Raw genomic sequence first — 25,000 nt, forward strand, 5'->3', positions numbered from 1 at the left:
TCTCTGCCCCCCTCTCTCTCTCTCTGCCCCCCCTCTCTCTCTCTCTGCCCCCCCTCTCTCTCTCTCTGCCCCTGCCCTCTCTCTCTCTCTGCCCCCCCTCTCTCTCTCTCTGCCCCCCCTCTCTCTCTCTCTGCCCCCCTCTCTCTCTCTCTGCCCTGCCCTCTCTCTCTCTCTGCCCCCCCTCTCTCTCTCTCTGCCCCCCTCTCTCTCTCTCTCTCTCTCTGCCCTCGCTCTCTCTGCCCCCCCTCTCTCTCTCTCTGCCCCCCTCTCTCTCTCTCTGCCCCCCCTCTCTCTCTCTCTGCCCCCCCCTCTCTCTCTCTCTCTCTCTCTGCCCTCTCTCTCTCTGCCCCCCTCTCTCTCTCTCTGCCCCCTTCCTCTCTCTCTCTCTCTCTCTCTGCCCCTCTCTCTCTCTCTGCCCCCCTCTCTCTCTCTCTGCCCCCCTCTCTCTCTCCTGCCCCCCCTCTCTCTCTCTCTCTCTCTGCCCTCTCTCTCTCTGCCCTCTCTCTCTCTGCCTCTCTCTCTCTGCCCTCCCTTGCTATCCTACCACTGATTTATGTTCAAGTACCTGTTTCCAGTCCATGTCTAAACTAATTCAGCCGGGGGATGGGAACCTAAATTGTAGTTCCTGTGTGCAGGATGTTGAGAGTAGTGAGGTCAGGGATAAGGTTATAAGGACACGAGAGGGCACTGGCAAGCAAGAGCTTGGTTTAAAATGTGTCTACTCAACGCCAGGAGCATCCGGAATAAGGTGGGTGAGCTTGCAGCATGGGTTGGTACCTGGGATCTCGATATTGTGGCCATTTCAGAGACATGGGTAGAGCAGGGACAGGAATGGATGTTGCGGGTTCTGGGATTTAGATGTTTCACTAAGAACAGAGAAGATGGTAAAAGAGGGGGGGGGGGGGTGTGGCATTGTTAATCAAAGGAAAGTATTACAGCGGCAGAAAGGACGTTTGAGGACTCGTGTACTGAGGTAGTCTGGGCCGAGGTTAGAAACAGGAGAGGAGGTCACCCTGTTGGGAGTTTTCTATAGACCTCCAAATAGTTCCAGAGATGTAGAGGAAAGGATAGCAAAGATGATTCTTGACAGGAGCGAGAGTAACAGGGTATGGTTATGGGGGACTTTAAACTTTCCAAATATTGACTGGAAATACTATAGTTCGAGTACTTTAGATGGGTCTGTTTTTGTCCAGTGTGTGCAGGAGGGTTTTCTGACACAGTATGTAGACAGGCCAACCAGGGGAGATGCCACATTGGATTTGGTACTGGGTAATGAACCTGGCCAGGTGTTAGATTTAGAAGTTGGTGAGCACTTTGGTGATAGTGATCACAATTCGGTTAGGTTTACCTTAGCGATGGGCAGGGACAGGCATATACAGCAGGGCAAGAATTATAGCTGGGGAAAGGAAATTATGATGCGATTAGGCAAGATTTAGGATGCGTAGGATGGGGAAGGAAACTGCAGGGGATGGGCACAATCGAAATGTTGAGCTTATTCAAGGAGCAGCTACTGCGTGTCCTTGATAAGTATGTACCTGTCAGGCAGGGAGGAAGTTGTCGAGCGAGGGAACCGTGGTTTACTAAAGAAGTTGAAGAGCTTGTCAAGAGGAAGAAGAAGGCTTATGTTCGGATGAGACGTGAAGGCTCAGTTAGGGCGCTTGAGAGTTACAAGCTAGCCAGGAAGGATTTAAGGGAGAGATAAGAAGAGCAAGGAGAGGACACGAGAAGTCATTGGTGGATAGGATCAAAGAAAACCCTAAGGCTTTCTATAGGTATATCAGGAATAAAAGAATGACTAGAGATAGGTTAGGGCCAATCAAGGATAGTAGTGGGAAGTTGTGTGTGGAATCGGAGGAGATAGGGGAAGTGTTAAATGAATATTTTTCGTCAGTATTTACAGTGGAGAAAGAAAATGTTGTCGAGGAGAATACTGAGATACAGACTATTAGATGGGATTGAGGTTCACAAGGAGGAGGTGTTAGCAATTTTGGAAAGTGTGAAAATAGATAAGTCCCCCTGGGCCAGATGGGATTTTATCCTCGGATTTCTCTGGGAAGCCAGGGAGGAGATTGCAGAGCCTTTGTCCTTGATTTTTATGTCGTCATTGTCGACAGGAATAGTGCCGGAAGACTGGAGGATAGCAAATGTTGTCCCCTTGTTCAAGAAGGGGAGTAGAGACAGCCCTGGTAATTATAGACCTGTGAGCCTTACTTTGGTTGTGGGTAAGATGTTGGAAAAGGTTATAAGAGATAGGATTTATAATCATCTTGAAAAGAATAAGTTCATTAGAGATAGTCAGCACGGTTTTTGTGAAGGGTAGGTCGTGCCTCACAAACCTTATTGAGTTTTTTGACAAGGTGACCAAACAGGTGGATGAGGGTAAAGCCGTGGATGTGGTCTATATGGATTTCAGTAAGGCGTTTGATAAAGTTCCCCACGGTAGGCTATTGCAGAAAATACAGAAGTATGGGATTGAAGGTGAATTAGTGCTTTGGATCAGAAATTGGCTAACTGAAAGAAGACAGAGGGTGGTGGTTGATGGTAAATGTTCATCCTGGAGTATAGTTTCTAGTGGTGTACCGCAAGGATCTGTTTTGGGGCCACTGCTGTTTGTCATTTTTATAAATGACCTGGATGAGGGTGTGGAAGGGTGGGTTAGTAAATTTGCGGATGACACGAAGGTCGGTGGAGTTGTGAATAGTGCCGAAGGATGTTGTAGGGTACAGAGGGACATAGATAGGCTGCAGAGCTGGGCTGAGAGATGGCAAATGGAGTTTAATACGGAAAAGTGTGAGGTGATTCACTTTGGAAGGAGTAACAGGATTGCAGAATACTGGGCTAATGGGAAGATTCTTGGTAGTGTAGATGAGCAGAGAGATCTTGGTGTCCAGGTACATAAATCCCTGAAAGTTGCCACCCAGGTTAATAGAGCTGTTAAGTAGGCATATGGTGTGTTAGCTTTTATTAGTAGGGGGATTGAGTTTAGGAGCCACGAGGTCATGCTGCAGCTGTATAGAACTCTGGTGCGGCTGCACCTGGAGTATTGCGTGCAGTTCTGGTCACCGCATTATAGGAAGGATGTGGAAGCTTTGGAAAAGGTGCAGAGGAGATTTACTAGGATGTTGCCTGGTATGGAGGGAAGGTCTTACGAGGAAAGGCTGAGAGACTTGAGGTTGTTTTTGTTAGAGAGAAGGAGGAGAAGAGGTGACTTAATAGAGACATATAAGATAATCAGAGTGTTGGACAGGGTGGATAGTGAGAGTCTTTTTCCTCGGATGGTGATGGCAAACACGAGGGGACATAGCTTTAAGTTGAGGGGTGATAGATATAGGGCAGATGTCAGAGGTAGCTTCTTTACACAGAGAGTAGTAGGGGCGTGGAACGCCCTGCCTGCAACAGTAGTAGACTCGCCAACTTTAAGGGCATTTAAATGGTCATTGGATAGACATATGGATGAAAATGGAATAGTGTAGGTCAGATGGTTTCACAGGTTGGCGCAACATCGAGGGCTGAAGGGCCTGTACTGCGCTGTTATGTTCTATGTTCTATGTTTCAGCTTAGTAAAATAAGCTTTTCCCCACATGAGAACTTTTTTAATTCCTCGTCTATCTATCCTTTTCCATAACTACCCTAAATTCAATTGAATTCTGATTACTTCCACCACTGTGCTCCCCAGCTCATGTCCCTTCCACTTGCCCAACTTCATTCCCTGAAACACTGTCCAGAATTTTCCACCCCCCCTCTCCCGCAACCTCGTTTGCCTTGCAACCTGCTGGCTAAAAAGTTCTCTTGAATGCATTTGAAGAAGTCTTCTCCCTCTTAGCCTTTCTCATCTATTCTATGCCACTTCATATTAGGTTAGTTGAAATCCCCACTATTACTATCCCAATCATTTTTGCACTTCTGAGATTTGCCTACATATTTGGTCTCCTTTCTCCCTCTGACTGTTTGGGGGTTGATAGTTAGTGTCAGCAGGCTAGTGCAAACAGATTTTTGGGCCAAGGTGCCAGTCTACCATGTTGACTCTGCCTGATTACCTTAAATTTTTCAAAGTGCCCTGTTATAACTTCTTAAATATTCACTTCGAACATTTTCTCTAAGACAGATTTTAAGCTAACTGGCCTGTAATTACCTGCTTTCTTCCCTTTTTGAATAAAGAAGTTGCATTAGCCATTTTTCAATCTTTGGAATATTGGAAAATTAAAACCAATGCATCAACTATCTCACTAACCACTCCTTTTAACATGCTTGGATGAAGTCCATCAGGCCCTGGGGACTTGTCAGCCCACAGCACCAACAATTTGTTCAGTACTACTTCCCTGGTGATTGTAATTTTCTTGAGCTCCTCCTTCCCTTCCAATTCCTGACTTACAGCTGATACTGGGATGTTACTTGTATCCTCACTAGTGAAGAGCGATGCAAAATATCTGTTCATTTCATCTGCCATCTCCTTGCAATCCATTATTAATTTCCCAGACTCAGTTTCTATAGGACCAACGCTCACTTTGATAACTTTTCTTTTCTGAATATCTATAGAAACTCTTCCTTTCTGTTTTTATATTTCTAGCTAGCTTTCTCTTGTATTCTGATTTTTCCCACCTTATCAATCTTTTAGTCATTCTTTGCTGTTTTTAATATTCTGTCCAATCTTCTGACCTGCCACCCATCTTCGCACAATTAGCTGCTTTTTCTTTAAGATTAATACTATCTTTAACTTTTTAGTTAACCATGGATAGTAGGTTCTCCCCTTGGAATTTTTCTTTCTCATTGGAATGTATCTATTCTTTGTATTCTGAAATATTCCCTTAAATGTCTGCCACTGCATCTCTATTGACCTATCCCTTAACCTAATTTGCCAATTCAGACTTAGATGAGGGAACTGAGTGTAACGTATTCAGGTTTGCTGGCGATACAAAGTTGGGTGGGAAAGTAAATGGTGAGAAGGATGCAGAGAGACTGCAGAGGGATGTAGATAGGTTAGGTGAGACCATGGCGCCTGGAATACAATGTGGCGAAGTGTGAAGTCATCCACTTAGGTAGGAAAAATAAAAAATTGTTTTTTTAAAGATGAGAGCTGGAAATGTTTGCATTCAGAGGGATTTGGGTGTCCTTTGTACATGAATCACAGTTAACATACAGGCACAGCAAGCAATTCGGAAGGAAAATGGTATGTTAGCTTTTGTTACAAAGGGGTTGGAGTATAAGGGTAAGGAAGTCTTACTACAATTATACAGGGCATTGGTGAGGCCACGCCTGTTGTGCCAAGAAGGTTCATTAGACTGATTCTTGCGCTGAGGAGAGATCGAGTAGACTAGGCCTATATTCCATGGAGCTTAGAAGAATGGGAGGTGATCGAATTGAAACAGAAAAATTCTCTACAGGGTACATGCTGTCTGGTGAATCTTGAACATGGGATCACAATCTCAGAATAAGGAGTCGGCCATTTAGGACTGAGATGAGAAAATTCTTCGCTCAAAAGGTTGTGAATGTAGAGAACTCTGGATGCTCATTCGTTGTGTATATTCAAGACAGGTGTCAACTGTGGCTCAGTTCGTAGCACTTCTGCCTATGAGTCGTGAGCATAGAATTTTAGGCTGATGCTCAGGTGTAGCACTGAGGCAGAGCTTCGCTGTTGGAGGTACTGTCTTTCGGAAGAGACATTAAACCGAGGCCCCATCTGCCCTCTCGGCTGATGCAAAAGATCCAATTATACTATTTCGAAGAATAGCAGGGGAGTTCTTTCCAGTGTCCTTGGCATTATTTATCCCTCAATGTTGCAAAGAACAGGTTAATCGTTATTACATTGCTGTTTGTGGGAGCTTACTTTGTGCAAATTGGCTGCCGTGTTTCCTAAATTATAACGGTGACTGCATTTCAAAAGTATTTCATTGGCTGTGAAGTGCTGTGGAATGGTACAGAGCAGTCCTTCTTTGAAGCTGCTCATAACAGCACTTGGAGTTCAGCTATTAAATGGAGCTGGTTTTGACTACTGCACTTCTTTTCTGCAGACTGCAACTACGGGCTGCCTTTCCATCTTGGCCTGCCAGTTAACTCTGTGTTGCTTCAGCCCTGGCAATTTCTGCTAAATGGTTTAAGATGCCTTTTAAGCTGCTCAGAAACTTTCTGAATTTTTGCCTATCCATTGTGGCACTTCTGTTTAATTATCCCTCTCCATTTAAATTTCACTTGTTATCTGCTCTTACCATGGCATTCTCAGATACATCTTAGTTTGCACCTGGAAGTGCAAATCATTATTCAAATTAAGATTGCAGAGTTGAATGCTATTCGTACTTCAAATTCTGATGGATGCCAAAGGTGTGCTTAAGAAATTGGAACTGACTTACACCTGGACAAAATTTAGCCCCATGTAATTAAAATGAGAGATGTATATATGTAGAACAATACAGCCAGAGGACTCTACTATGGTATGTGATGTGGATAGTTTTGATGTAGTTCCCTTAGAGAATTAGGACTTCATTTCACTCCTTCATTTAACTTTTCAGCCTGGGAGAGCTTTTCTAGTGATATTTTCAGTCTTTGAAATGGTGCTATATCTCTGTGCATGTGTCTGTGCTGGGAGACAACTGAGGCTTACTCCACAGGGAAACGGCAATTCTGACAGTTGTCTTTGTAAAGTTGAATTGGAAACATTAACATTGCAGTTTATAATGATGAATGCTGACAGTGTGATCAAAATTGTAGCAGCAGAAGTGAGCACTGTATACAAGTTAGAGCTGGACTCATCCATGCTTTGCAACATTATGTGGGGAGTGGAAATGGTTGGATTGCTCTAGAGAAAATCAGCATGGACTTGATGGGCCAAATGGCCACCTTCTGTGCCATTATGACTGTGACTTTATACAAGTTTTGTTTATAATATTTGCAAATCTATTAAATTCTGTGATTTTTTTTGACTCCATTGTAAAATCATAATGTATGTGAAATGGGATCTATTAAGAAATATTGGGACCTGTAAATGTAGTTATTTGATATAAATTAGGTTTTGTCCCCCCTTTTTTTTTTCCAGACTTGCTACATCTGTGAGGAACAAGGCCGTGAAAGCAAAGCAGCAACCGGTGCTTGTATGACTTGTAATAAACATGGATGTCGACAAGCTTTCCATGTAACTTGGTTAGTATTGTGTTTTCTTTAAGTGAAACATGGGCATAAGGATTCCTTCAATGACTCAAATTAATGCATAGCTAGTGGTGCCATACTAAGCTATATAAGTCCGGATGATCTCCAGTACTGTGCGGAGTTTGCTGATCTCATCTGATACAACACTGATGCTGCTACACTTGGCCTTGGCATCTTGGAACTAGCGAGAGGGGGCATGTTTGTAAATGTTCATGTACCTGATAATTATTTAGTTATAGGTACTGAATATTGCATGGATAGATGCTACCAGCACAAGATTTGATTTAAGCTGTGATGTTATAATGGAAATACCAATTGATAGTCTTGTCTAGACTCACATATGAACAATGGCCAGCTGGGATGTCTCCTGATGTGTGGAACAGTTACCCTTCAAAAGATGAAATGAGAGAATTTGGAAGGAGGGTAGGAAAAAGAATGATGTAGAATTACATAGAATCTAGAACAGAAACCAGCCATTCAGTCCAACTGGTCTATGCCGATGTTAATTTTCCACACAAGCCTCCTCCTACTCTAATTACCTCTCCCCACTCTGCATCCACATTTCCTCAAATTTCTTTCTCCCTCATATATGCCTGAAGCTTTTCTTTTAATGTAATCCTTATGATATAGGGTGGCGCAGACGTTAGCACTGCAGCCTCACAGCTCCAGCGACCCGGGTTCAATTCTGGGTACTGTCTGTGGAGTTTGCAAGTTCTCCCTGTGTCTGCGTGGGTTTCCTCCGGGTGCTCCGGTTTCCTCCCACATGCCAAAGACTTGCAGGTGATGGGTAAATTGGCTGTTATAAATTGCCCCTAGTGTAGGTAGGTGGTAGGGCATATGGGATTACTGTAGGGTTAGTATAAATGAGTGGTTGTTGGTCGGCACAGACTCGGTGGGCCGAAGGGCCTGTTTCAGTGCTGTATCTCTAAATAAAAAATAAATAATATCATTGATGCAATCACTCCATGTGGCAGAATGTTCCTCATTCTTACCATTTCTTTTTAGAATGGAGACCCAAAACTGCCCACAGTACTCCCAAGTGTGGCCTTACCAAGGATCTACATAAATTTAGCTTTACCTGTCTGCTTACACACAGTCCTCTGCAGTGGCACACTTCTCTGTCATTTTTGCCAAATATGGGGACTGGACTATAGAGAGCTCTTCTGTTAATTTTTGGGCTATTTATCTCCAAGACATGCCTATCTTCATGAAAGGTCACAAACCTGAAACGTTAACTCTGTTTCACTCTCCACAGATGCTGCCAGACCTGCTGTGTATTTCCAGCATTTTCTGTTTCTATCTTTACTAAGACCTGCCAAAGAACTGTTTTTTTTCCCTCTACTGACATCAGATCCTTTGTGTATACCTTTCTTTGGTACTCCTGAAGTAGAGCATGTTTCTTATCAGCTTACATTATGTGCAGCCACATGCAAGTGGGAATTGTGAAGAAGAGAAATGGCTGAATGGAATAGCTAATATTTATACCCCTCTCTCCATTTACCAAAAGCATTGACTTTTATTGGGGTATGGTTCAGCAGGTATTGGTCATCCTCTGGAAACTTGCCAAATGACTATTTTTACTGACTATATCAGAAGACAGTTAATTGTGTGGGCATTATAATCAAACTTGATACTGCCTTTACCCTAAGTCCAAAAACGTGCACTTTCAGCAATATTTATTGGATAGCAACCAACATTGGGAAACTTGGATGATCTTTGTCCTGTTCTAGCTTAGGGGTCTGTGGTCAATTACAGCACCTTTTATTGAGAAGTTAACTTGAAATTGAACATGGGATTTAGTGACCTGTGTGGCTCAGGAACATGCTGACCTTCCAACTGAGCCAGTTGGAGAATTACTTAGGAACATAGGAGCAGGTGTAGGCCATTCAGCCCGTCACGCCTGTCCTGCCATTCAATACGATCATGGCTGATCTTCCACTTCAATGCCTTTTTCCCACACTATCCTCATATCCCCTTATGTCATTTGTATTTAGAAATCTGTCAATCTCTGCTTTAAACATACTCAATGACTGAGCTTCCACAACCCTCTGGGGTAGAGAATTCTAAAGATTCACAACCCTCTGAGTAAAGAAATTTCTCCTCATCTCTGTCCTAAGTGGCTTCCCCCTTATTTTGAAATTGTGTCCCCTGGTTCTAGACTCTCCAACCAGGGGAAGCATCTTAGCTGCATCTGCCCTATCTATCCCTTTTAAGTATTTTGTAGGTTTCAATGAGATCACCTCTCATTCTTGGAAACCCTAGGGAATACAGGCCCAGTTTCCCCAATCTCTCTTCATAGGACAGTCCCGCCATCCTGGGAACAAGTCTGGCGAACCTTCGTTATACTCCCTCTATGGCAATATTATCCTTCCTAAGGAAAGGGGACCAAAACTGCACACTGTACTCCAGGTTCGGTCTAACCAAGGCTCTATACCATTAACCTTCTTAATTGCTTGCTGCACCTGCATGTTAGCTTTAAGTGACTTATTGACAAGGGCACCCAGGTCCCTTTGTACATCTACACTTTCTAATCTCTTACCATTTAAGAAATACTCTACTCATCAGTTGGATAACCTTACATTTTTTCACATTATATTCCATATGCCACATTCTTGTCCACTCACTAAGTCTGTCCAAATCCTCTTGAAGCCACTTTGCATCTTCCTCACAACACATATTCCCACCTAGTTTTGTGTCATTCGCGAACTTGGAAATACTACATTTGGTCCCCACATCCAAATCATTGATATATGTTGTGGACAGCTGGGGCCTAAGCACTGATCTCTGCAGTACCCCACTAGTCACAGCCTGCCAACACAAGAATGACCCATTTATTCCTACTCTCTGCCTGTTAACCAATCCTTAATCCATGCCAGTATATTACCTCCTATCCCATGTGCTTTAATTTTGCTAACCAACCTCCTGTGGGGGACTTTATCAAAGCATTCTGAAAATCCAAGTATACCATGTCCACCGACTCCCCTTTATCAATTCTGTTAGTAACATCCTCAAAAAACTCCAACAGGTTTGTCAAACATGATTTCCCATTCTTAAATCCATGTTGACTATGCCCAATCAGATCGTTATTATCCAAGTGTCCATTTATCACATCCTTTAGAATAGATTCTAGCATGTTCCCAATGACTGATGTAAGGCTAACAGGTCTGTAATTCCTTGTTTTCTCTCTCCCTCCCTTCTTAAACAGTGGGGTGATATTTGCTACCTTCCAAACCTATAGAATCTATAGACTTTTGAAAGATGATCAATGCATCCACTATCTCCATAGCTACCACTTTCAACACTCTGAGATGTAGAATATCAGGTCCTGGGGACTCATCAACCTTCAACCCCATTAATTTCTCCAATACAACCTTCTTACTGATACTATTTACAGAATTGCTGAAAATAGAGACATGTTGTCGAAGCTTTTCGTCTTGCATCATCAGGACAATACACAAAAATAACCAATGTGAGGGAAAACAACAACTTGTACTGCATGGGAAGAGAGTGCTGATTGCTTGGCAAATGAACTCTGATTGGTAGAGGCGTTTCCATGGAGAATGCACCAGTTTAAGGTGACTGACCGTTAATTGCCAAGCTTTGTTTGAAATTTAAACCAGGCAGCTTGACTCTTCAAGGCATTGTCCTGAGGAATGAGCCAGCAAATGGCTGTCACTTACTTTGTGCAGCTGAAACAGATGCAATGTGCGTGCATGTTCTTTCTGTAGCTTCCAGTACACACAAATGTGCCACACTGCGAGCCCTACTGACGATCTTAAATTGGTTGTCAGCGTAATTCTTAGCACACTGCAGATTATTTAGCAAATGTTGTCCAATTGCGGAATCACATCTAATGTTTGACACTGTATTTTAAGTTTTGCAAGCACGGCTGGTTGGGTACGGCCTGTACCTTGCCCTTTGCGAACAGCAGAAGGGACACGTTGTTTGATACAATCCGCCAGTCTTTGGGAAGTATGGTCTATATACCTAGCATCACACTGGCATTGAAATTCATACATCACATGACTCATTTGTATGATGGGCAGGATGTCTTTTTGGCTTGACAGCAGCATCCTGCTAGTGGCGAACACCACACGTGTTGCTACTGCATAGTAGCAGCGTGAAACAGCTAGCTTTACCTGTTGCCTAAATTTTTGGGATACACTACCCTTCCAGGGTAAATTGAGGTAGACTGGGCACTTTTCAGGGCCGAAAATGATGGCCTTAAGTCCGTTCATAAGTTTGCGCGATATACAACGAGAAATGATCTGATCAGGGTAGCCATTGTCATGCAAGATGTCTTTGATTGATTCGCCCTATTTCAGCATCAAGCTTGCATGGTGAACAAATGGCTCGGGCCCTATTTACAAGATTGCTGATAAGGCCAATCTTATAGTGTGTGGAACTATAAGAATCCCAACGAGTGTATTGACCAGTGAAGATAGGTTTGCGGAAGACCATGGAAGAGAACCCCTTAACAGGTTGCTCAACTAGTATTTCCAGGAAAGGGAGCTCATTTGACTGCTCCATTTCAAAGGTGAATTTGAACGTAGGATGGAGCCCATTGAGACGTGTAAGGAAATGATTACATACAGCTGCGGTTTCAAATATAGCAAAAATATCATCTGCATATCGGAAATATGCAAGAGGTAGGAGGTTAGGTGTAATTTCCTCAAAGACATGTTTCTCATGGAACCCAACAAAGATGTTGGTGAGAGCTGGGCCTGGAGGGGATCCCATGGCAGTACCATCTATTTGGGCATACATGGTGTCGTTAAAACTGAACTCAACTGCATGAGTTGCCAAGTTCATAAGTTCATCTACACACATTACGCTTGTTTCAGCTGAACAAAATAAGTGACAACCATTTGCTGGTTCATTCCTCAGGGCAATGCCTTGACCAATCAGAGTCAAGCTGCTTGGTTTAAGTTTCAAACAAAGCTTGGCAGTTAACTTTCAGTCACCTTAAACTGGTGCATTCTCCATGGCAATGCCTATACCAATCAGAGTTCGCTTGCCAAGCAATCAGCACTCTCTTCTCATGCAGTATAAGTTGTTGTTTTCCTTACATTGGTTATTCTTGGGTATTGCTCTGATGAAAAGCTTCGACAACATGTCTCTATTTTCAGCAATTCTCAAGTTCTGTACTACCAAACGACTAATACTAATTTCCTTCAATTCCTCATTCTCCCTCATCCCTTGGATCTCTAATTCTGGGAGATTTCTGGTATCTTCCTCAGTGAAGATAGACATAAAGTAATCATTTAGCTTCCCTGCCATTTCTCTATTCCCCATTATAAATTCTCCTGACTCTGCCTGGAATGGACCCACATTTATCTTAGCCAAACGTTTCCTTTTTATGTACCTATAGAAGCTTTTACAGTCAGTCTTATTTTTTGCTAGCTTACATTCATATTCTATTCTCCCTTTCTTTATCAGTTTCTTCATCCTCCTTTGCTGTATTCTAAAATCCTCCCACCCCTCAGGTTTACTACAATATTTCTGGCAACTTTATAGGCCTTTTCTTTGAATCTTATACAATCCTTAACTTCCTTTGTTAGCCACGGTTGACTGCCTTTCCTTTTGGGGTTTTTGTGCCTTGAGCCTTGAAGGTATGTATAGTCGCTGTAAACCATGTAATATTTCTTTAAAGACTATCCGTTGCCTGTGTACTGTCATACCTTTCAGACCACCTAGGTGCACATCAGCAGAGCTGCAGTTTAGGGTCATCCAGTTGGGCTTAGCAATACTACTGGAGTTTAATTATCCAAAGCCTGGACCATCTTAGCTGTAAGGCATTAAAGCTGTAACTGTGGCGTTATCTTGAGCTGAACGGGGAGAATCCCAGCCCTTGGTGACGAGTCTAAACCTCGAGCTTCTATTCATGAACTAGGTTGTTGGTCAGTCAATAGTACTTTGAAATATAAGCAAAATACTGCAAATGCTAAAGAGGCCAGGATTCCAGAATTGGAGGAGTGCAGATATCTCCTCCAGATGGAGGAGACTACAGAGATAAGGAAGTGCGAGGGCATGGAGGGATTTGAAAATAAGAATAAGAATTTAAAAATTGAGGCATTGCTTAACCAGGAGCCACTGCAGCTCAGAAGCACAGGTCAGGCAGCATCTGTGGAGAGAAGCAGAGTTAATGTTTCAGGTCTGTGACCTTTCATCAGAACTTTGAAATACTACAGGCCAGCTTGATTCAGATATTCGAATTACCAAGTTTGCTACAGAGAGTCGACTTGGCTCTGAACTTTTATTGCCAGATTTTGCATGTTGGAGTCACTTCATTCCCAAAGGAACCTGCCTTAATTCCCCCTCTTTTCTCCCTATCCCCCCCCAACGGGAGGTTGGTCACTAGTTTGTCATTAGACAGCTGGCAAGTGTGGTTTGAGCCTTGGCTAGATGTGCAGCAGGTATCAAAAATTTTAGCAAAATTTGCTGATCTCTCTAATCCAAAATATGTATTCTCTCATGGTTAGCTTATAGGTAACACTTTTCACCCGTTATCATCATAATACTGAGGCCGGTTGTGGCGACTGATCTGCTGCTGTGGCTGAGATGGTTAATTTAGCTTGAATCAGGTGTCAAACTTGGGACCTTTCAGTCTCTGATATTGTAATATAAAGAAGTGTCACCCTTATTCGCTTGACCATTGGGGGAATTCCAGACTTGGAAAAAAATATTAGTATAGTAGTGATAAGGATTTTAACAGCACTGGTCAGATCCAAGCTAATGAAGTATACTAGATGAGATGAGAGGGTAGCAGAAAATTGAACGCTTGAACTATCACGAGAAGAAGCTAGAATAGCATTTAAAGTAGCACTTTGTAATATTGAGAAACTATTGGGGGAGGGGAGGAAAGAAGGAAGAGGTAACTTCATACACAGGTGAAACTTACTCAGCTGATTTTACAGCATGTATTTCAGTATCTTTGGTATTATTTTGACTCTACTGTTTTTTCAGTGCACAGCTGGCAGGACTTCTGTGTGAAGAAGAAGGTTCAGAAGCTGATAATGTTAAATACTGTGGCTACTGTAAATACCATTTTGGCAAATTGGTAAGTGCTATGAATTTTTCATAAGTAATGGTACGAATTTTGTTTAAAAAAAATCCTTTTCCGCAAACAAGCAGGAGAGGTGTTCTGCTATGCAACCTTGCTTGCCAGATCATTATGCTACTCTACTGGTAATATACACTTTGTAGTTCTGAGCTCAGCATTTCACTTCTGATGTACCGCACCATCGATTTTGTAGAAAAGTATTTACACTGCCTGCGAATCTGAAAGTGATTAACAAATAACCAAGATATAAAATATTGAATATTCAATTGATGAAATTGTGTTAAACTAGTGAGTTTTGCTAGTTTTAAAATCTGGTGCTAATCCACTTCAAAGAGTGGAGCTCAGAAATGAGCATAAAAAGGTAGTGACATGCCTAAATGCACTACAATTGATCGTACTATTTTCATATGTCAATTGCACTAAATATCAGCAGGCATTGCAAAATAATTTTTATATATGCATTTAGTTATACGTCCATGCTGTTGTTGCCACTAGACTTGACTATTCCAATGGGTTGGCCTCCTACATTCTACCCTCTGCTAAGTTGAGATCATTGACACTCTGCTGTCCGTGTCCTAATTTGGATCAAGTCCTGTTCACTCATTACCCCTGTGCTTCTGAGCTACATTGGCTCCTGGTTAAGCAACACCTCAGTTTTAGAATTCTTATCCTGATTTTCAAATCCCTCCATGCCCTCGCACCTCCCTATCCTCCTCCATTGGCGTTGTGCCCTCAGCTCTCTCTGGAAATCACTCCTTAAACCTCTCTCTCACTCTACCCCTCTTTCCCCTCCTTTAAGACATTCCTTAAAACCTATCTCTTTGACCAAGTTTTTGGTCATCTGCCTAATATCTTTTTATGTGGCTCAATGTCAGAATTTGTTTGATAACGCTCCAGTGAAGCACCTTGGGGCATTTTACTACCTAAAAGGTACTATATAAATACAAGTTATTATTCAAAAAAGTATGTTGATGGGAATTTTAAATCAAGTCTTCAAACCAAAAAATTACCATGATGTCTAGAATGTTTTAGTTATATGTAAAATATTGAACGAAAAGTAAAATGGTCCAGAAGGAGTAATAAAATGAAAGTGCCAAAAAGAAAAATGCAAAGAATTGTAGGGGGAAGGGGTTATGCTGAAATATATCACCCCTTTGCACTTGAATTTTAAAAAGAGTTTTTGATTTCAAACCGGAAGCCATCTATTCTGATTCTGCGATAGTCTGGTTGAGGACTTAGAGACTTATGCACTGTAACATCTAGGTGTTTCTCCTACTCAACATTCTTGAGTATGCAACACTGCGTGGTGTGTACATAAGAAAATTATGGGCAAAGTAGGGCTGTCTGATCCATTAGGCCCACCCCACACAGTTGTGTTGCCTGAAGCATCAGGTTTAGACATCCTGTACCCACCAGCAGCCACGTAGTCTCCCAGGAGAAGAAAAACAGGAGATTAAAAGAAAACCTCATCCCAATTAGTGGGGGAATATCTGGAAAATTCCACTTTGACCCTCTTAGGCAATTAAGCCAGTCCAGCATTCCACGTTGACCATGTTTATATTACCTGGTATTTTATCCTCTTTTATAAAACACGATCTTTGCTACAGCCAGGAACTTGTCCAGCTCTCTTTTTGAAGGCATGTAGACAGTTAGCACTCATTGCACAAGCTAGAATTTTATTCAATTGATCTACGATCCTTGGGAAAGGACCTGGCGCTTAATATTTAACAGAGCTAAATCATTGTGAAATGTAATATGTGTAACCTCTGACCTTTCCCAATTCTTGAATTATTTTATATATATCTTTCAAATAACTTTAAAGTCTATGCATCTCTCAAGTGAATAGACCAAACTAAGCCAATTTGAGTGACTTCAGTTTGTTTAAGATGGCATTAGCCCTACCCATGTGCATAACACTACATTTATCTGCATCAGATCTGGCAGATACACAGTCCTGTTCTTCATCACATCTAGATCTGCCTATAATCTGTTTTTCTCATCTGAGGTACTGACACTTGTATTTGCAAGCTTGTGGACAGTTCCTCCAGTGCCTTCACCCAGATTATTGCTGAAGAACAATGGCCCCAACACCCATTCCTGAGAGACTCCACTAGTAATCATTCCCTATGCAGAACTGCTATTCTTAATAGCAACCTGATGTCTATGAGAAAGACATTCCTTATTAACCAAATATGTGTCACTGGACCCACAGGTCTTATTGTGTTGCACCTTTTATTTAAATTAGTTCTTGGACTATGAGTGTCACAGTTGAAGCTGGCATTTATTGCTGTTGATGCAACTAAGTGCCTTTCTAGGCTGCTTGAAAGGGTGATTAAGAGTCAACCATGTCGGTGTGGGACTAGAGGTTTCCTTCCCTGAACATTAGTAAACCGGTTGAAATTTTACTACAATTTTACAGCTTCCTGGTCACCTTTACTGATGCCAGGTTTTCTAAACTGAATTCAACTTGTCAGCTACCTTGGGATTTGACCCCGCCTCCCCTGGATTATTAGTGTAGTATCATAACCACTATACTGCCATATTTTAGCAAATGCTTTTTTGAAAATCAAAGTATATAATGCCAATTAAATAGTAAACCAGTAACAAACCTACAAGTACTGCATGATGTCTTTAATTAGTTCGGGTGAGCAGGTCTTCATGCCAGTTAGTTCAAATGTCCTAATTTAGTTAAAATCAGGCTCCAACGTGGTGCTGAGGTGGCTTAATTCACTGTTCTCGCTTGGTTAAAAAGTGGCTGGGAAAATTTGTGCGAGGTCAGCATTGGTGAGTGAAATGCTGGGGTGATCAAAAATGGAAAACGAGGAGGCAGCGTCAGTAGAGTGTCTATCTGCCAAGCTCTCAGACAAGCTCATTGAGGAGCACATCAATTATTATCAGATCTTGCACTCACCATTCGCCAACAATCCAACAATCGTTACTGCTTTTACATCGGAAATCTGATTGCCATCCTTCACTCCAAACTTATGGGTGTTAACATTTTTTATTTGTTCAGTGGATGTGGGCATCGCTGGTTAGGCTAGCATTTATTACCCATCCCTAATTCCCTTGAGAAGGTGGTTGTGTGCTGCCTTTTTGAACCGCTGCAGTCCTTGGGGTGTAGGTACACCAACAGTGATGTTAGGAAGGGAGTTCCAGGATCTTGACCTATTGACAGTGAAGGAACGGCGATTATAGTTCCAAGTCAGGATGGTGTGTGGCTTAGAGGGGGACCTGCAGGTGCCCTTATCTTTCTCGGTGGTAAAGGTCGTGGGTTTGGAAGGTGCTGTCAAAGGAGCCTTGGTGAGTTGCTGCAGTGCATCTTGTAGATGGTGCACATTGCTGCAACTGTGCGTTGGTGGTGGAGGGAGTGAATGTTGAAGGTGATGGAAAGGGTGCCAATCAAGTGGACTGCGTTGTCCTGGATGGTGTCGAGCTTCTTGAGTGTTGTTGGAGCTGCACCCAACCAGGTAAGTGGAGAGTATTCCATCACACTCCTGACTTGTGCCTTGTAGATGATGGACATGCTTTGGGGAGCCAGGAGGTGAGTTACTCACCACAGAATTCCCAGCCTCTGACGTGCTCTTGTAGCCACAGCATTTATGTGGCTGGTCCAGTTCAATTTCTGGTCATTGGTAACTCCCAAGATGTTGATAGTGGGGGATTCAGCGATGGTAATGCCATTGAACGTCAAGGGGAGATGGTTAGATTCTCTCGTTTGAAATGGCCATTGTCTGGCACTTGTGTGGCGCGAAAGTTACTTGCCATGTATCAGCCCAAGCCTGGATGTTGTCCAGGTCTTGCTGCATATGGACATGGGCTGCTTCAGTATCGGAGGAGTTTTGAAAGGTGCTGAACATTGTGCAATCATCAGCGAACATCCCCATTTCTGATGGAGGGAAGGTCATTGATGAAGCAGCTGAAGATGGTTGGGCCTAGGACACTACCCTGAGGAACTCCTGCAGTGATGTCCTGGGACTGAGATGACTGACTTCCAAGAACCACAACCATCTTCCTTTGTGCTAGGTATGACTCCAACCAGCAGAGAGTTTTCCCCCTGATTTCCATTGACTCCAGTTTTGCTAGGGCTCCTTGATGCCATACTCCGTCAAGTGCTGCCTTGATGTTAAGGGCAATCACTCTCATCTCACCTCTGGAGGTCAGCTCTTTTCTTCGTGTTTGGACCAAGGCTGTAATGAGCTGAGTGGCCCTGGCGGAACCCAAACCGAGCGTCATTGAGCAGGTTGTTGCTGAGTAAGTGCCGCTTGATAGCATTATTGACAACCCTTCCATCACTTTACTGATGATTGAGAGCAGACTGATGGGGCGGTAATTGGCCGGGTTTGATTTGTCCGGCTTTTTGTGCACAGGACATACTTGGGCATTTTCCCATATATAGGAAGATACCTGTGTTGTAGCTGTACTGGAACAGCTTTGCTCGGGGTGTGGTTAGTTCTGGAGCTCAAGTTTTCAGTCCTGTTGTCGGAATGTAGTCAGGACCCAGAGTGCCTTCAGCTGTTTCTTGATATATTGTGGAGCCAATCGGATTGGCTAAAGACTGGCATCTGCGATGCTGGGGCCCTCAGGAGGAGGCCGAGGTGGCACTTCTGGCTGAAGATGGATGCAAATGCTTCAGCGTTGTCCTTTGCACTAATGTGCTGAGCTCCCCAATTGTAGAGGATGGGGATGTTTGTGGAGCTTCCTCCTATCAGTTGTTTTTGTCCACCACCTCTCATGACTGGATGTGGCAGGACTGCAGAGGTTAGATCTGATCTGTTGGTTGTGGGATTGCTTAGCCCTGTCTGTTACATGCTGCTTTCACTGTTTGTCATTCAAGTAATCCTGTGTTGTAGCTTCACCAGACTGACTAATGTTAGTGTTGATGCGTGGGTAGCCCTTCTGCTTGGAGTGATGTAGCTTCTTTGGTTTGAGTCTGACTTTGCTGCACACCAGGCAGTGTTTAGTTTTTAGGTATGCCTGGTGCTGCTCCTGGCATGCCCTCCTGCACTCATCGTGGAACCAGGGTTGTTCCCCCAGCTGGATGGTAATGGTAGAGTGGGGGATATGCCGGGCCATAATGTTACAATTGAATACAATTCTGCTGCTGCTGATGGCCCTCAGCGCCTCATGGATGCCCAGTTTTGTGTTGCTTGATCTGTTCGAAATATATCCCATTTAGCACGGTTGGACTGCGACACTGCCTGGTGTGCAGCAAAGTCAGACTCAAACCAAAGAAGCTACATCACTCCAAGCAGAAGGGCTACTCACGCATCAACACTAACAGAATTTCTTATCCACAGCTGTTACGTAAGTTTCTAAATTCACTTGAAAAACCCCTTCAAAACACTCCTGCAGGGGATGCAGAGACCAAGTGGGCCCACATCAGAGATGCCATCTATGACTCAGCAATGACCACCTATGGCAAACGTGAGAAGTAGAATGCAGACTGGTTTCAATCTCACTTTGAAGAGCTGGAACCTGTCATAGCCGCTAGGCGCATTGCACTGTTGAACTACAAGAAAGCCCCTAGCGACCTCACATCCGCAGCACTTAAAGTAGCCAGAAGCGCTGCACAAAGAACAGCCAGGCTCTGTGCAAATAACGACTGGCAACACCTATGCAATCGTATTCAGCTGGTCTCCGACACCAGAAACATCAGAGGAATGTATGATGGCATTAAGAGAGCTTTTGGGCCAACCATCAAGAAAATTGCCCCCCCCCTCCAGTCTAAATCAGGGACACGATCACTGACCAGCGCAAGCAAATGGACCGCTGGGTGGAGGACTACCTAGAACTGTACTCCAGGGAAAATGTTGCCACTGATACCGCCCTCAATGCAGCCCAGTCTGTGCCAGTCATGGATAAGCTGGACGAACAGCCAACAAAATCTGAACTCAGTGATGCCATTGATTCTCTAGCCATGGAAAAGCCCCTGGGAAGGACGGCATTACCCCTGAAATAATCAAGAGTGCCAAGCCAGCTATACTCTCAGCACTCCATGAACTGCTTTGCCTGTGCTGGGATGAGGGAGCAGTACCACAGGACATGTTCAATGTCAATATCATCACCCTCTCAGAACAAGGGTGACCGCAGTGACTGCAACAACTACCATGGAATCTCCCTGCTCAGCACAGTGGGGAAAGTCTTCGCTCAAGTCGTTTTAAACAGACTCCAGAAGCTGGCTGAACGTGTCTACCCTGCGGCACGGTGCGGCTTTCGAGCAGAGAGATCCACCATTGACATGCTGTTCTCCCTTAGCCAGCTACAGGAGAAATGTCGCGAACAACAGATGCCCCTCTACATTGCTTTCATAGATCTCACCAAAGCATTTGACCTGGTCAGTGAATGTGGTCTCTTCAGACTACTAGCAAAGATCAGATGTCCACCAAAGCTACTAAGTATCATCACCTCATTCCATGACAATATGAAATGCACAATTCAGCATAGCAGTGCCTCATCAGACCCTTTTCCTATCCTGAGTGGCGTGAAACAGGGCTGTGTTCTCGCACCTACACTGTTCGGGATCTTCTCACTGCTGCTCTCACATGCGCTCAAGTCTTCAGAAGAAGGAATTTTCCTCCACACAAGATCAGATCAGGGGGCAGGTTGTTCAACCTTGCCCATCTTAGAGCGAAGACCAAAGTGCTGCGGAAAGTCATCAGGGAACTCCCCTTTGCTGACGATGCTGCATTAACATCTCACACTGAAGAGTGTCTGCAGAGACTCATCGACAGGATTGCAGCTGCCTGCAACGAATTTGGCCTAACCATCAGCTTCAAGAAAATGAACATCATGGGATAGGACGTCAGAAATGCTCCATCCATCAATATCGGCGACCACTCTCTGGAAGTGGTTCAAACGTTCACCTATCCAGGCTCAGCTATCACCAGTAACCTGTCTCTCGATGCAGAAATCAACAAGCGCATGGGAAAGGCGTCCGTTGCAATGTCCAGACTGGCCAAGAGGGTGTGGGAAAATGGCGCACTGACACGGAACACAAAAGTCCGAGTGTATCAGGCCTGTGTCCTCAGTACCTTGCTCTACGGCAGCGAGGCCTGGACAACGTATGTCAGCCAAGAGTGACGTCTCAACTCATTCCATCTTTGCTGCCTCCGGAGAATCCTTGCCATCAGGTGGCAGGACCATATCTCCAACGCAGAAGTCCTCGAGGCGGCCAACATCCCAGCATATACACCCTACTGAGCCAGCGGCGCTTGAGATGGCTTGGCCATGTGAGCCGCATGGAAGATGGCAGGATCCCCAAGGACACATTATACAGCGAGCTCGTCACTGGTATCAGACCCACCGGCTGTCCATGTCTCCGCTTTAAAGACGTCTGCAAACGCGACATGAAGTCCTGTGACATTGACCACAAGTCGTGGGAGTCAGATGCCAGTGACTGCCAGAGCTGGCAGACAGCCATAAAGGCGGGGCTAAAGTGTGGCAAGTCGAAGAGACTTGGCAGTTGGCAGGAAAAAAGACAGAAGCGCAAGGAGAGAGCCAACTGTGTAACAGCCCGGGCAACTAATTTTATCTGCGGCGACTGTGGAAGAGTCTGTCACTCTGGAATTGGCCTTTATAGCCACTCCAGGCGCTGCTCCACAAACCACTGACCACCTCTAGGCGCTTATCCATTGTGTCTCGAGACGAGGAGGCCAAAGAAAGAAGAAGCCGACGTTTATGTCCAATTTCATTTGTGCCTTTTTCATGGAAGGCTAGCTCGGCAGCAAGGGTTTCTCACTCGTTACTATGTATATTAATAAAGTGGTTTGCTCCAGCTATTCTGCATGGAATCACCACCCTTTTCAGTGACGTTAATGATGTGTTATCATCCCCAAACCTGAAGCAAGTAGAACTTTTATACTGTCTGACCTTGCTTTGATTCTTACTACTGAGTGAATCTAAATAACGTTTCAACCAATCTGTTCCACGGACTGTGGATGTGCAGCCGTTGTCCAACATGGCACAACTAAATGAATCCAGAACTAATACACTCGTTGCTGGACTGAAGCTTCTTGTGACCAATCAATATCATCATGATCCTCTTCCGAACCTTCAGTGTCATGCGTTGCCGCTAAAACACTGTTGTTCCGTTTTGGACAGTTTACTGCATAATGATATTTGGAATCACATCTGTAACACTTGTTAATAATTCCCTGGGCATTCCTGGGATTCATTTGTCTGTTATTGTTACTCCATTCCTGCCATCTGCCAGATCTGCCAAAAATATCTTCATCCTAATTTCTTTTGTCTGTGTATCTTCTGCTGTATTGATACTTGCACCTCATATCTGAACGTTCTAAAATGCCGCGACCGTCGGGTCCTCCATTTTCTGTGACACTGCCGGGTGTCCTATTTGTGCCATGAAAGCTGCTGAAAATGACTGCTTTCCTAGGAGTTTTTTTTTTAAAGCATCATACACCTGATCCAAAAGTATGTCTTTTCCTGAGAACCTAACTTCAGTTAAGACTAGGAGCCTATCCATGTTTGACACTTTTTAGCACAATCCAACAATTTGAAAGCGAGCACTGAACAAGGAATTTCCAGATAGAATTTCTGCAATCTTTTCTATAGTGTGTTAAATTCCATGATATATTCCTCTATGGAATAACCCTCCATCTTCCTAAATTTATCAAGGTCTGACTATGCCTCATATGCATTTAATAGATCTTATAAATTTTATCCATAATGCTTAATAGCTGTTCTAGACCTTCCTCGGTATTCAACTGACGGGCATCTATTTCTCAAAATGCTTTGCACCTGATCTTGCTTTTGTTAGGAAGCAGCTGTGCCAAGGCCACACCTTGTTTTCTCTTCAGTAAGGAGGTAACCCCATATGTCTGCTTCATTTTTCCATAGGTCATAAGATTCAAGTTCAGAGAACATCGGTGGCAAATCATACCCTGACAGTTTACACTTGGTTTCAGCCATTCTTCTCAAAAGTAACTCCGATTACAGTCTTCTGTCTGGAAAAAAAAAACTACTTGATCTCAAATCTTTACCTTTAGGCAGCTGTCCTCTGCTATCATGTTAAGTGAATCCCAGCCAAATGGTAAAGAATGAAGCTTGACACAGATCCTTTTCTTGATGGTTGGTTTATTCACAGACTGCAGCATTACAAATATCTGTCTTCTGTTTGCACTCTCCTTGCTCCAGCAGGTTCTCCTTACATTTGCTCTGGGGGCCTTAATTAAACAACGCCCTTAATCTGTTTATCTCAACTAACATAATTAACCTATCATAATACTTGTTCTTCCTATTGATTATATACTAATGTTTAGTTGTATGCAGTTGGTGAACATTGATTGGGTATTCACTTGAGCCCCTATAAATAGACAGAGTAAAACTGTGGTTGTTGGGTTAGAAGGTGTACGTTTGTAATGTGTAACACTGTAAATAAATATAAAAGTGTGTAAAGATTGGCTCCTTCTATCTTTCACCAACTGACTTTCTGGAATAGAACACTTGCTACCAAAATGTATCATTTCATACTTCTCTGCATTAAAATTCATTTTCCCATTCCACTAGCCTCTGTCCTTTTGAAGTCTATCACTATCCTCCTCACAGTTCATCTACAAATTTTGAAATTGTGTTACAAACACCAAAGTCTAAGTCATTAATATATATCAAGAAAAGCAGTGGTGCTCGTACCAATCCCTGGAGAACCCCATTGTATACCTTCTCCAGTCCGAAAAACAACTGTTCACTACTACTCTGTTTCCTGTCACTTAGCTAAGTTTGTAACCACTGTTGCTTTCATTACATGAGCTTGAACTTTGTTAACAAGACTATTATGTGGCACTTTATCAAACGCCTTTTGGAAGTTTGTATAGACCACATCATCTGCATTACCTTTATCAATCATCTCTGTTACCTCATCAAAAAATTCGATCAAGTTAGTTCAACATGATTCGCCTTTAACAAATCTGTGCTGGAATTCCTTAGTTAATCCACACTTGTTCACGTGACTATTAATTTTGTCCCAGATTATCTAAAAGCTTTTTTTTCCTAAAAGCTTTCCCACCACTGAGGTTAAACGGACTGGCCTGTAGTTGATGGGTTTATTATTACACCCTTTTTGGAAAAGGGTATAACATTTGCAGTTTTCCAGTCCTCTGGCACTACCATCGTATCTAAGGAAGATTGGAAGATTATGGCCAGTACCTCTGCAATTTCCGCCCTTGCTTTCCTCAGCATCCTTGGATCAATCCATCCGGTCCTGGTAACTTATCAACTTTAAGTACAGCAGCCTTTCTAATACTTCCTCTTTATCAATTTTAGCCCATCCAGTGTCTCAAATACTTCCTCTTTCACTATGACTTTGGCAGGATCTTCTTCCTTTGTGAAAACAGATGCAAAGTACTCATTTCGTACCACAGCCTTGCCCATTGTCTCCATATGAAGATCTCCTTTCTGGTCCCTGATTGGTCCATCCCTGTTCTTACTACCCTTTTCCTATTTATGTGCCTTTTCATGACTACTGGATTCTCTTTTGTATTAGCTACCAGTCGCTTCCCATTCTCTCTCTTTGACTCTCATATTTGCTTTTTTCACTTTCCCTCTGAACTTTCTATATTCAGACTGGTTCTCACTTTGTATTATTAGCCTGACATCTGTCATACTCACCATTTTTCTGCTTTATTTTTTTTTATCTTACTTTCTATCTCTTTTGTCATCCAGGGAGCTCTGGCTTTGTTTGTCCTTCCTTTCCACATCATGGGAATGTACCTCAACTGTACCTGTACCATCTTCTCTTTCAAGGAAGCCTATTGTTCCGTTACAATTTTGCCTGTTAATCTTTGA

General features: G+C 43.3%; 1 protein-coding gene across 8 annotated transcripts in view; it reads left to right on the plus strand.

The window, feature by feature from the left end:
* mllt10 (MLLT10 histone lysine methyltransferase DOT1L cofactor) overlaps positions 1-25,000 on the plus strand; it is a 361,967-nt gene that overhangs the window by 52,117 nt on the left and 284,850 nt on the right. For 6 of the 8 annotated variants that reach the window (XM_068013613.1, XM_068013608.1, XM_068013670.1 and 3 more), the window contains 2 exons: positions 7,028-7,131; positions 14,104-14,197. The exons of the other annotated variants lie outside the window; for them this stretch is intronic. In XM_068013613.1, the coding sequence (XP_067869714.1) occupies positions 7,028-7,131; positions 14,104-14,197 (198 nt within the window). The remainder of the gene's footprint in view (positions 1-7,027; positions 7,132-14,103; positions 14,198-25,000) is intronic. 8 annotated transcript variants of the gene reach the window in all.

The sequence above is a fragment of the Heterodontus francisci genome, chromosome 2 (genome assembly GCF_036365525.1).
Source record: "Heterodontus francisci isolate sHetFra1 chromosome 2, sHetFra1.hap1, whole genome shotgun sequence".
NCBI classification, from domain to species: Eukaryota; Metazoa; Chordata; class Chondrichthyes; order Heterodontiformes; family Heterodontidae; genus Heterodontus; species Heterodontus francisci.